The sequence below is a fragment of the Accipiter gentilis genome, chromosome Z (genome assembly GCF_929443795.1).
Source record: "Accipiter gentilis chromosome Z, bAccGen1.1, whole genome shotgun sequence".
NCBI classification, from domain to species: Eukaryota; Metazoa; Chordata; class Aves; order Accipitriformes; family Accipitridae; genus Astur; species Astur gentilis.
In genome coordinates, this window is record NC_064919.1 from 33,812,151 (window position 1) to 33,825,874 (window position 13,724).

General features: G+C 41.9%; 1 protein-coding gene across 4 annotated transcripts in view; it reads right to left on the bottom strand.

Annotated features, from left to right (window-relative positions):
• GAK (cyclin G associated kinase) overlaps positions 1-9,458 on the bottom strand; it is a 74,376-nt gene extending 64,918 nt beyond the window's left edge. For all 4 annotated transcript variants that reach the window (XM_049796297.1, XM_049796295.1, XM_049796296.1 and 1 more), the window contains exons 1-2: positions 9,132-9,458; positions 320-381 (exon numbers count right to left, since the gene is read on the bottom strand). In XM_049796297.1, the coding sequence (XP_049652254.1) occupies positions 320-381; positions 9,132-9,273 (204 nt within the window). In that variant the 5' untranslated portion in view covers positions 9,274-9,458. The remainder of the gene's footprint in view (positions 1-319; positions 382-9,131) is intronic.
• Positions 9,459-13,724: the final 4,266 nt, after the last annotated feature.

Sequence of the window (13,724 nt, forward strand, 5' to 3'; positions counted from 1 at the left end):
GCATTATTTTTAATACTGATAAAACCCACCTTGGAAGTACAAAGGTAGGCTAACTGATAGGCTAAATCTGCTCCTGAGGAGTGAAAATATTCCTGTACCCCACTTCAGGTAACTAGGAAAGATTCTTTTCAACCATGCAACAAAATGCCTGGGGGCAGGGTCATGAATTTCTAGACCAAATACAGGTAGTGTGGTACAAATACCACTTTATCATACTGGATTTTTCCAAATGACTTGTCAGTGGCATACATCAAGGATTAAGTGCCATCAAGCAGAAAGACAGACCTTATGTACCTGTAGTGAATTAAATTCACTTTACCTTTAAAGCATAGTCTTTGCCACTTCCAAGATCTTGAGCTTCATAGACAAAAGCAAAACCACCTACAAAAAAAAGCAGCTTAAGTCAGTTTTAATTTCAACATTCAGGCAAATAATTCTTTTTAATCTAACAGTTTGAATTTAGATACTTTCTGAATGTAAGTAGTATACATATTTTTCAGTGGCTTACCAAGAGTATGGGTAACCTACATACAATAGCTAAAATACTTTCGTCCTTTCTTTTACACACACCAAAACCACACTGAGTCTGTTACTTTCCTGCATTTTGTTAGTCTGCATATGCAGATTTCCTATGAAGCAATTTTTTTTTTTTTAATGCAGGTCCTTATAAAACCAAGATCCAGTACAGCCAGTATTACCTAATGTTTTCAATTAAACTACTTCTTGGTTTTACACTGCTATGCTTCCTATAAAAATAGCAATAACCAAGGGGGACAAAATATTAAACATACACCTCCTTATACTTTTAGAATAATTGCCATGCTTCGAACTTCCTATTAAAAGCAGAAAGTGTTTTCAAGCACTGAAGCGCACGCTTCCAATAAGGATGATGCTGTTACTAAATTGCAATTTGTCATTCCATACAACACTTTTCCTTCCAAATACTTTTGTCAGAATATCTATTTCATCGACTACTACCAATAGGCTCAAGAACATTGTACACATTTCTACAAAGTGAAAAAGACTGAGAAAAAGTTACAGGTCTGGTAAGTTTCCTCAATTGCTATATTATGTAATCTAACTGCATCAAAAGAACGTATTTATACAGTCCTACTCCATTTTAAAGATACTGGTATCACTTCCATTTCTTCTGGGAATGTCCTCCTCATGGTTACACAAACAGTGTGGTTGCATATGTGCCCTCCAACTATTGTAGAGTATCTCTAGTAGAGTAACAGCCAAAGTGACAAACTTCAATGATTTGCCTTTCTACTCCTAAAATAGAAATTCTGTTTTCATTGAACTACATAGCAATGTTCTCTACAATGATTTGGAGAATAAGGACAGAAAACATTGGTGAACTACAAAATTTTACTGGTCAAAATGTCTAGGAATAGGATAACTAACAAATGAGCCACAACAGACAAAGAAACAAGTTGACAAGGCACTTTTTTTTAAAAGATGCAGGATCCAAATTAGTATGGTCACATTAGTACCCAATACCTTCTCTGTAGATGAGGAATATTAACATGAGGCTGAAGTGAACACAGTGTTTGCTTTGTGCAATTCAATCAAATACCAGGCTTTTCAAGAAGTACTCTGAAAAGTTTTACATGGCAATTAACCATCACAGTGTTCTCCAAGACTCCTGAATGGTACTGCCCACACATATTGTTCCTTTGCCAGTAGCATCCACAACATGAAACAAATAAATGACAGGCTCCTGGATATTGCCTTTCCTTTTGGTATCTAAAGGGCAATTATACACAAAACTAGCAAAACCATTATCTCAGTTGCAGGGAGGACAAGCAAAGCAGAGTAACTAGTGCACCATAGAAGATTTAAAGTCAGTGAGAACACTGAAGACAACAGACAGTGAGGGCTGCAGTTCAGTCCCACCATACACTACCCATGTATGCATTGTGCTAATCCATTTAATTTGATTCATTCTGTAAAATCAGGTTTCGTACTTCCCACAACAGGAAGTTCCCTTAGCTTTTCTAAAGCCCCCAGTGCAAGTGTTCTGATCAGCAATTACAATCAGCATTTTGGGCACTGATGGGACAGGGGCTGGAGATAAAATGAAGTCCACACTTACCGCCACCTTAAGAGTATTACCTGAAGACAGTTTCTGAATGAGAACATATGCAAGAACCACATGGTTCTGGACAGTGCTAATCAGTTGTGACTACTATTTACAGATTTCATGGAGCTGGTGAAACAAGCAAGAAAATCTGCGAGTCATGCTTCCACTGAAGCTGGGTGCTGGGAAACCATGGTTTTTGACTGCTTTTTCCAACCAGTTCCCTATTCATATCTAGAGGCATGTCCCAGGTTTCAGAGTCCACTGTTCCAGTGAGTTGCAAGGCCCTACACCAGTGTACAATCACTGGACCACACAGCTACTGCCTCCATGTCTTCACCCTACACAGATCCCACAGACATTCTACACAGTGAAAGTACTGCTGGCCCTACAGAAGAAAGTCTTTACATTCATCTTGATAAATATTTCTTTGATTTTATTCTAGTAACCCTGCAAGCCGCATCTTGAAAATATATGCTTCAATTTACAAAATGAGGGGCTTCAGCTCAGCACAAATTTCTAGAACATAAAATTACTGCACAGTTAGTTTTCTGTAAGGCACTCAAGCAAAATGGTGACAGAGGCACCACAGATTACAGAACAATTATTCTGCAAGCTCAGCTCAGCTGAGTACACTGCCAAGGGTTCTACCAGGGCTGGAATGGGGCAAGTGTACTTTGCATTTCAAGTACACACTTTGCTAGTACCTCTACAAACACAAATGTCCACAGACCTACATACAGGCACTCCGAAATATAACCATGCTTCATTCAAATGCATCAAATTGCCTCCTGGAAAGCATACAGGTGAAAGCACCTATGCATCAGAATTAACTCAAATCAATTCAATCCACCATTTTCAAGCATATATCTGATTAACAACCAAGCTGATCCAAACTCTGAAGAAGGCCCCTAGAAGCATTGCTACCTTTCCAACTATTTCAACAGGTCTGAAAAGCCTTCCTGCAAGCTCTCCCTCCAACATAAGAAGTGCTTACAATATAGACCAAGTTGCACATTATCACTAAGGTTAATCCTGTTGACACTAAGTACAAAGGAGTAAAAGGAGGAATTAGTTTACCTGACTAAAGATTATATAGTAAGTCTTCAAAAAAGATATATTTCAAATTTTCACAGAAGTGCTGATCATCATAGTCTTCCAAAAACTCTAGACATATCCACAGTTGCCCTAAAATTTTCTCTCTCAGTTCCCAAATAATCTTGAAATACATGCCTAAAACTGAACCACATTATGAAACTACACAAGTTCATTTCTTGATGGAAAAGCCTTTTTTTTTTTAAACACTCAGAATCATGTTACAACCACCTCAAAAAGGCTTCTGAAGTTTAAGTAATCTTTGTTGCATTTAAGTTAATCTCATTTCCAACCAAAAAAGTTAGTTTCAGTCCTCTTAATTAGTATCTAGGAATCTGAAGAAATTTTATATTCAGCTTCATAACTACTTCAAAACACATACTGCTTGTAAGTTTCAATACTCATGGAAATTCATAAATGTTCATTTTGGCCTAGCAGTACAAGTGAACATTTTAAGCCATGCAAGCCATTTAAAAATGATAAATTCTTGTTATCAACAGAAAGTTAATACAAGCTCTGCTTAGGTTAAAGCAGCTATCTGACTTTAAGTGAAGTATAATTAACATTACCTGGAAATCTGGTGAAATCTGCATACACATTGTCCAAACTAAGACTTTGCTGAGGTCAGATTTAAAGCTGGCAGGACTCAACTTGTGTATTAGCAAAATGCTTGGTTTAATTACTACATTTTCACAGCATGGGTTAACAAAAGGAAAAGTAATGAAAAAAGTCTTTTTTAAGGCCATTTCAATGGTGGCATGGCTTACCAGGCCCTGTGACCAATGTAGTTAGCAATATAATTTGCAAAAAAGAAAAAAAAAAAGGCAGTTTCACCTGTTTAACTATAGCCACACCAAGGATTTCACAGTCAACACAGCCATGTCAGTCAAGGATCACACCCCCACATCAACACACCTGTATGATCAAACACCTGTATAGTAGACCCAACTGAGGCAAACAACAAAATTAAAGTTAAGAACAGAAAGACTGCTTTGGTTTCTTTCCTAGGGGCACAGAAAGAATGTAGTTTTATCTGGGGTGTTTTCACTCATTATTTCCACCCATGTAAATATCTGTCAATGGTTTTAAGTCAGTTTTCTGAAGCTTTTTATATCAGCAAAATCATCTTAATATTTCCCCATACAGGTTACCAGTGTGTATGTACATACATACTTATAGAAGCTCTTGCCCTGAGAGACTAGTTTTTCACTGCTGTAGCATTTCATAGTCTCATTTTCAGAACAAAGCCCAACCTCTCAGAAAGGGTCTCAGATTATTATTTTTTGCCACAGAAATTATGGCAGAATGTCCTGGTTTCAGTTGGGATAGAGTTAACTGTCTTCCTAGTAGCTGGTATGGTGCTATGTTTTGAGTTCAGTATGAGAAGAATGTTGATAACACTGATGTTTTCAGTTGTTGCTAAGTAGTGTTTAGACTAAAGTCAAGGATTTTTTCAGCTTCTCATGCCCAGCCAGTGAGAGAGCTGGATGGGCACAAGAAGTTGGCACAGGACACAGCCAGGGCAGCTGACCCAAACTGGCCAACGGGGTATTCCATACCATGGGATGTCCCATCTAGTACAGCAACTGGGAAAGGGGGGCAGGGGATCACGGCTCAGGGACTAGCTGGGTGTTGAGCAATTGCACTGTGCATCATTTGTACATTCCAATCCTGGAATTATTTATTATTACTGTTGTCATTGTATTAGTGTTATCATTATTAGTTTCTTCTTTTCTGTTCTATTAAACCGTGCTTATCTCAACCCACGAGTTTTACTTCTTTTCCCAATGGTGGGGGGGAGTGAGTGAGCAGCTGCATGGTGCTTAGTTGCTGGCTGGGGTTAAACCATGACAGAGAAGAAAACTGGTTTTCTTTTTCTGTAAACACAAACTTACACAGAAGAGGTTCACTATAGAGCACCACAACAACTCATGAAAATGGAGTAGCTGAAGTACAACAGTCAGACCTGGAACCAGTCTTGCCCCATAGCAGACTCGGAGAAACACAGTAGAGCACAAAGCTTACCAGCCTCACCTTCCTGGCCCACACTGAGACCACCTCATGACTTCCTTTGCATTAAGAACTAACCCTACCTCATTTGCTTTAATAGCAAGCACTCTACACTTGTCTTTACACCACCACAGTCCACAGGCATTGGTCCTGTCAGTACTTCATCTTTTCCAGCCAAGAGATTTGCCTTCTCCCTCAAGTTAAACCTAGGCATCACGTAATATCGATTAACTTCACTGCACTATAAATCAAATTGGATTTAAAACTTTTATTTTTAACCTGTCCTGTTCTTCCCATCTTCACTGATTTTTTTTCAGAAAATTATTTCAGTGAAATGACAGTTTTCCTATTTGTCAGCTAGTGAAGCATCAAAACTGTGACATCAACCACAACATAAAACTGCTTGCTACTGTAATGCATTATTTCATTACATACTTAACTAGTCATGAGAAAGGGAAAGGCAAAAATGAAAGCCAGCAGCATCTATCATTTGAAAAACAAATTTGCAAGGTTGCTTGTCTTTGCAAATATGCCTGCTTTCACAAGCAAGAAACAAGAAATTTCTGAAAACTACTATTCAGCCTGCTGTGGTCACTTGCTCTCCTCACTCTGTCCCAAGGTCAAATGTGCAGGCTACATCAATCATTGAATCAGTTGAGGGACTGAGATGGTCCTTACTATCTGGCACAGGTTAATATAGGAATCCTGACATTCCTGAACAAAGGTGAAGGACAATCCAGGATATCAACTGAAGAAGCAGAAAGTCAGCATAAAAAAGCACATACTTTTCACACAAACAGCAAGGGATCTGACAAAGACTACAGTTTAAGCCATCCTCACCTAACCCTGTAAAAACCAAACATGTTAGCAAGCGTTTGGAGAACTCTTTATCACGTGTAGCTGGACTATGCGTGTGCAGACACCCTGGTGAGAGCAGATACCCATGTTGTGATGGAGACAAATACAGAATACTCAGACTGACAAGTGACTTATGGCCATAAAAGAGAGCGCTCTCTGTCATAAAAGTATGACATAGTTACATTTACTAATATTCACTAATTAGGTACACAATCAACGACTATTCTACATAAGCGAAACTGTGTCTGTGAACTTAACCAGAGGACACAAAAGAACCACAACACCTGAAGCCAGCATCATTTGAAGGGCAAGTAGGGATTAAACGTAAAGGCCCCAACCCATTTCCTCTAAAATTTCTTAACTGCAGTGAGCTACTGAAAAGCCTGAGTAGAAAATACAGGAGACCGTGTTCAGCCCATCCTGTGATACACTTAGTCTGTTTGTGCATTTGGAAGTAGTATCAGTGCTAGAGATCACCACCAGCCTGTCCCCCCCGCTGCCCCCCAGTTGTGCTCTCAGCTTCCTGCAGCAGCACACCATGTTTTCTGTTAGCCCAGTCCTAGCCCTAGCGTGGCACCACTGCAAAATGAACGGGGAAACGCATCCAAATGAACTGTGCAGCTAGTGTCTCAGCTTACAGCATGACCCAACGTGTATTTGCACCAACACAGGCAGCATGCTACAGAGCTGGAAAGAGTTGCAGGGTGCGAGAACAACTGAATTTATGCTGCCATGATATGATACCGTGTAACACTAATCCACAGTTTCTGTTCACACCAACCAAACCCAAAGCAGACCCCATGACCTTACAGAAAAAGGCGATGCCTCTCAATTTGCAGATCACACACAGTTCACCACGGATTTAAAATCTAAATTCAGAAAGTAGCACTTGACTTTCTAGCAGGGAATTTGGCATTAAAGAACTCATTTAGAACAAAAACAGATTCTGTATTTGTAAGCATGGAGGAGAATGCTTATAAGCCACTGTCATGCAAGCATGTATCAGAAGGTGCCAAACAGGTTCAGAGCTCAAAGACAAACGCGATTTGAGCAACAAAATAAATGATATGCTAAAGACAAATTCAAGTCTGAAGACAGCAGGAGAGGCTGGACTTCTATATTTTATATGTATTGTATATTTATACTGAATATGCCCTAAAGGTTGTTTTATTCCAGCTGTGTTAGCTAGGAAGTCTTCCCTTCTAGCAAAAGCAAGCAGTTAGGCGCAATTTTAGTTAGTGAAATACAGAGAACACAACATGAAATAAAACCGTAATAATGAGACAAACATAGAACATGAAGCAGCAGCTACAAATAAATTTGCAAGAACACTAGACTTAAAGCATGCACCCTTTTGTTTTATACCATCTAACCTGGCATCTTTCCCCTTACATTTTAGAAAGCCTGTGTCAGATCCTGGGAAACAGTAAGCTGCTGCCAGAGTAAAGTATGAAGTACTTGTTTCAGAACCCAGAACTAAACAGCAGATAAGTCTCAAACATAGCTTCCTGCCCTTCCTTTCCTTTGTTGCTCTCTGGAAACCGCCGTGGTCACTCCTGGCAGGAATGTCACAGTATCAGCAGCACCAGCCAGTTCCCGTAGTGTTCACCTTGCAGTCACACCATCTTAAGTGCTTACGTTTCACTCACAAGTCTGACTGGATCTTTTATAAAGGAACCGTAAGTAAAGGCTGAAGGCAGAATAGGACTTGACATTAAGTATTGTTTTAAATGCAACTTACTACCTAAAAAACTTCAAGGTTTTGTCTGAGATCACATGCCAAAAGTGCTGAAGCATTAAACTAACAACTTATTTGCCCTTAAGAAGATAAAACAGTGGTAAAGACTAATGTCCTGTTGTTTTACACAAGCCAATTTTTGTAAGTTTAACCAAAGCAGCTAATCTTGAAGAATCAAGTTTTCCTTCCATCCTGGTCACTTAAGATTTCAACAAAAAAACTACACAAGCAAAAAAACAACAACAAAAAAAACCCCAATAAATCTATTTATAAAACTATTTAAATACAAGACAATTAAAAGAAGCAACTACAGAAGATAACTTCAACAATGAAAAGGATCTCTGACTAGAGCTTTGGGGTATTTAACCTAAATGACATCACCCACCTGTACAAAGTTAATGAATTATGTAACTGCATTAATATGGACAAATTCACATCTCAGTCTTTTGAGACAAGCTTTCGATGTCTCTTCTGCCTGAGGAAATAAAGTAATTGCTCTGACCACGAGTGCAACCATATCCAAATTTCTCCTGATTTCCAAGTAATTTGCACACACCAAACATAGCATCTATTTTAAGACAGACTAGCAAGTCTACTACCGTGACGCCTACCCAAAAATTCACTGAAACTGAAAACTGCCCAGACAGTTAATTCCTACGCTCCAGCTAAGCCTATATGCAGAATGAGACCAGCCTCCTGACATTTGCGTTTAGAGTTACCATACTTTCCTGCATTTCACAGTTTTCCAAACAACCCAAAACGGCACAGGCAAACTTAGACCTCTGCATATTATTACACATTGTCGTTTTTAAAAAAAATACATATGCAATCCAGTATTTCCATGAGGTCTTAGTCAGATCTTAAGCGCCTTTGAGAGTTGCGTTAAGCGGTGAGACCATTCTAAATCATAAAGCGAGGTGAAGTTGCCACAAAACACGCTGGCTCTCCCAACATTCCCGCAGCTGGCAAACACCGCCAACACCGCGCACCGCTGCTATGCCGGGCCCTCCCGAAACACCTTCCGCGGCTCTTGCGTTAACTCCTTGCACCCGTGACCCCGAACTGAAGCAGCAAGGGGGAGGCAGACAAGCCTTTCCCAGCGGACGTCTGCCCGCGCAGCAGGAAGCAACCGGCCCCGGCCGGGCACCACCGCACGCCGGCCGTCCCAAGGCTTGCCCTCCCTCGCGGGGCGCGGCCTGCCAAGAAGGAAGCCCTCCCGGCCGAGGAAGGCGAGACTGGGCAAGGGGGAGCGGAGGCCCAGGGCCCGAGGGGACGCCCAGCCCAGCCCTGCAGCGGCGGGTCCGCTCCGCCCCGCCCCCGGCCCGGCCTGCCGCCGCCTGCTCTTACCCTCCGCGATGACTCGCTTGATGCGCAGCTTCATGTCGCCCATCTCCACCGTCTGCCCCACGAAATCGTTCTGGTCGCGGCTGGCGGCCCCCAGAGAGCCGGGACCCGCCAGGAAGTCGAGGGCGGACTGGAAGAGCGACATGGCCCCAGCAGGCGTTGCCCGGGGGCGGGGGCCGGCGGCCCAGGTCAGAGGAGAGGAGCACGGCAAGCGGGGTAATTAGGGGCGGCTGCGCCGAGCTACCGACCACAGCGGCGAGAGGCCGCTGCCTCCTCAACCACCGTTCGCCCAGCTCTCGGCTGCTTCCGGCAGCGCTACGTCACATCGGACCTCGCGGTGCCACCTCCTACCGCCCCGCCCCTCCGGCCGCCGCTCCGCCCCCGGCGGCCGCGGGGAGGGGCGGGGCGAAGCGGCGGGGCGGGGCGAAGCGGCGGGGATGCCTGCCGCGGCGGGGGGCAGGGGGCCTGCCGCCGCTGAAGCACAAGTCCCGAGGGAGCGGGACGGGGCGGCTGGGCCGTCCTCGGGGATAGGAGCTCGGGCCGGGAGAAGGGACGTCATTCAGCAGGCAGCAGGTTTTTTCCCGCTGTTACCACTCAGCGGCCTGGCAGTCACCAGGAGGTGGCGTGCCTCGTGTCAGTAGGCCTACCTACACAGGCGGCACTTGTGCAGGACGTGCAGCTTCCGCCGCAGAGTGCTGCTGTAAGCCTTTCGGGGTCCGCCTCCCCTCGGGGTCTTCCAGCTCCTTCGCGTTTCCCTGCAGCCCTGACATGCCAAGTCCCGCCCTTCCTGCCTTCCCACCGCCTGCACCCAAGTGCACAGGAGGAGGTGGTGGCGGCGGTGGTGGTGCCTTCCCGGTGTGTCACGGCACGGCAGGTACGTGAATATCGCCGACTGCTGTAATCTGCGTAGAGCATTAGCCTGGGCGTTCAGGTGCGAGGCTGACTTCTCCGTGTGTTCGTGCCGGCAGATCACTAACTCTTAGGCTTACCTGCTACTATACGGCTGTGTCACCTGCGACAGCAGATCACTAAAAGCAAGGCTGCCTCGAAACCTTTTGTTTCAGAAAGAATACCGCTAGCTAGGGCTCTCCTTCAAAAAGTCCCGTCTCTTCGCTATTGCAGTCTGCTCCCTGCCAGCAGCCATCACTTTGAGACAATCCCAGACATCCGCAAATTCTGTAAGGTTTCAGGTGGCCATGCTTACGTTCTCCTGCAGAAAGGAGTTTTACTTCCCAGTCAACTTCCATAAACTAAGAACTTGCAGTTCTTCATGCTACTGTGTAAATTACAGGGGCATGGCATCTTGTGCTTCTCTCACTGTTCTGTAATGGCTTACCAATCAAGAAGTGTGGTCTTAAAAGGCCTGTAGATTTGTATAGACATCCCATGTTTCTGTATCTCTTATTAAAAAAAAAAAAAAGTTTAAATTATCAAAGTCAGATTATATGGAGAACTTCCTTCTATCTGTTAGAGCGGTCAGCTGCTATTTTTCTCTTGCAATTCTCCCTATAAGAAAACTTATTTTGCTATCATGAATCATACCACCATCACCACTTTGAGAACAGCACACTCCCTGTTCATAGCAGGAGCATCCTACCTGCAAGCCCACTTTGGTTTGTGACTTTTCAAATTATTTTTTTCAGGCAAAGGCTGGAATAATTTTGGACGAACAAACACTGATAATTAGACGTGCTACACCATACTGTTCTGCTCATTGTCCCTTGTCCTATCACTCACCTGCATATTCCTCTTCAAACACTCATTCATACAAGGCCACTGGAAAAGGAACAGGATCTTTTATAAAGAAAGACAGAAGCAATCCTTCTGTGTTTGCAGGTCTAGATTTTTTGTTAGCAACTTTCTTACTCCCAAAAGGAGGACTCTAGTCGCAGGTGGAATATGAGGCAACTAAAACTCATACTTCAGCTTAAATGAAGACTGAGGTTTCTGGTGTACCTTCACTAATAGACTGAGTGACCTGGGCAAAAATGACCTCTTTTTTGGGTTGCTTGTGGGGTTTTTTTGCCAACCAGCTTTAACATGGCCCTGTTCCAGTGCTAAGTTTCACGTTTACCTCAGCACAGAAGAGTTGTCCCAAAGGCTGGAAGAAACAGCTGAGGATGTCAAGGCAGCAGGACTATTTATTTCTTTCAGCAGCAGTACAGGCTCATGCCTGCTTGAAATTCCCTTAAACCTACTGTCTGAGAATCTTGGTTCTCTATCAATATGTACATTTTTAATGTATGAAAATTAGCAAATAAAATTAAATCAGTGAAAAATTACTGTATTTAAAACTTCGCAGTTTCACTACTTACGCAAGAGAGATTTGACTGTTGAGAAAGGATCATGGCACAAATAATCCAAAATTTCAGTCCAAAAATCGTATGCAGATAGGCACCAAGTGGGAGGTCTAGTACTAAAAGCTCGACCTAAAGATTTGCACAATTCCTCTAGTTGCTTGAAATTGTTCAGATCCTACAGTGGGAGTTTGTCATAAGAAAGATTGCAGGAGCAGTAACTATCTGTTACACATGAAGGAAGTATAAGAAAAAATGTAGGATAAGAAGCAAGAATGTTACATTTGAAAAAAATCAGGATGGATTTGGCACTCCAACTGCTGCAGGTATGTGAGGAAAGCCTTGATGTAGATGCAGCTTTTCTGGCCAAAAAGTTTAGAAGAATGCCTGGGTAATATTTTACTGACCTGTCTTTTTAAATATCCAAAACTATACCAGAAAGATCCAAGCAGACCACTAAGTAAGATGCGGTTTGAAATGTGTGCAGCTGTCTAGAAGGCTCTCCGTTAGCAGGGCTGACCTTTTTATTTATTGCTGAGACAGAAGTGTGGTAAAATGCTCCAGTTTTCAACAGTACTTGGCCAAAAAGAGTAATGTTGTATTTTTGTTGCAGCTTGAGAGGCCTATGGATTTATATTTTTTTGAAGTTGTTAAAGGCAATAAGGCTTATCCATTTATAAGCTGGCACCCTGTTGAAAAGCACAGGAAAACAAGGTTGTGCCATCTGTTACTAATTTGCATCCCAGTTCTGACAGCCACACTGGACTGCTGCAGGATAGTTTTGCTCCTGATGAAAAAGCTCTGCTCCAGCCTTCCTGTTTTAACTCTCATCCAGTTGTCTTCCTTCTTACAGGCTCACCCAGAATGAACCAAGGTCATTCTGGCCAAAAATCTTGCATGGGGAAGGTGGTAAAGAAGGGATTTCCTTTTGTATCATCACGTCCAGGCAGGGCAAAGCTATAAACTTAGGAATTATTACATGAAAAGTTCATTCTCTCTGTTAGCATGTAATAAAAGATATGCACTTTAATTTCCATTCCAGTAATTGCTTTCAGCTCCTTAGGAATAAAATGAATTAAATAGTAATGAATTAGCATTCTACTTTGCATTTCTCTATATAGCATTTAATCAAAATATAGCTAGGAAAAACGGCATATATAATAATGTCTGCATGGCTCTAGGTAGGGTTTACTAGGTTCAGCACAGCTGAAAAACTATTTCAAAAGTACACCTTGGAAAGAATATTAAATACATCTCCAGGGTTTGTATTTTTTTAGTGCAGCTGCTCTTGTGATGTACTCCAAAAGCATAAGTCACAAAGCCAATCCTGACACAAAGCAAACAGAATGGGTTTGACCTTTCTTAATTTAATGTCTTCATTTTGCATGCAGAGACTCTTCATCTCTTCTGAGACCAGAAGTATACAAAAAGCACTTTCAGAGCTGAGCTGGCACTTCTGTTTCATTCATTTCTTCCCTAATTGGCTAGTCTAGGTTTGAGTGAAACTATGCCCCTTTGAAAGATTTAGGTTTATTTCTGCCTCATGCAATCCAGTAAGAATCATCCACTGGCTTTTGGAAGTGCCCATCCAAATTCACTATTTGAAAAAATAATTTTCTAGAACAGCCACTAATACCTCCACATGTTACAGTGTACAGTACACCCAAGTAATTTTCTGTAATACAGATTCTTCATTCGTGTAGCTTTTTTGTACTAGCTGAATTTCTGTACATACTTTGGATGAAGTTGCAAAATACAATGCATAAACTATTGTGTTCTTCTTCTGATGTGTAATTATAATTTTTTTCTTAGACTATGAGCCATTATATTCTGGAAGATTTTTATAACATAGCATAACCACGTATTTCAAAGAAGAGCCTGTTCCTTTGATATTAAAATAACAAGTTTAATAAAGCAATAGTTGCAGCATTTGGAAATAAAAATATTTTGATTGATCCTTGTGTATGTAGGCTACATTATAATTTAGCTAAACTTTCAGCAATAACTGCCATTTTAATGCTTATGCCTGATTTGGGCACCCTTTTTTATTTTTGAGGTTCCAGCTCTATTGATTGATTTCTAGAATGATAATGTGAAAACATGCTAATCATTCAAAGAAAATTACTTCACTGATTTTGTGGAGCAATAGTAGTTTTGTCTCTGACTTTGGATTAGATGCTACAAATTTAGCAGAGGTAGCTTTTCTCTGCTTGTTTCGAACAAGGCATATGTCTTTTGCTCTTCTTGAGAAAAAAGTTTATGTAGGGCAAATTAGCTACCCTATGTAAGTAAAACTAAT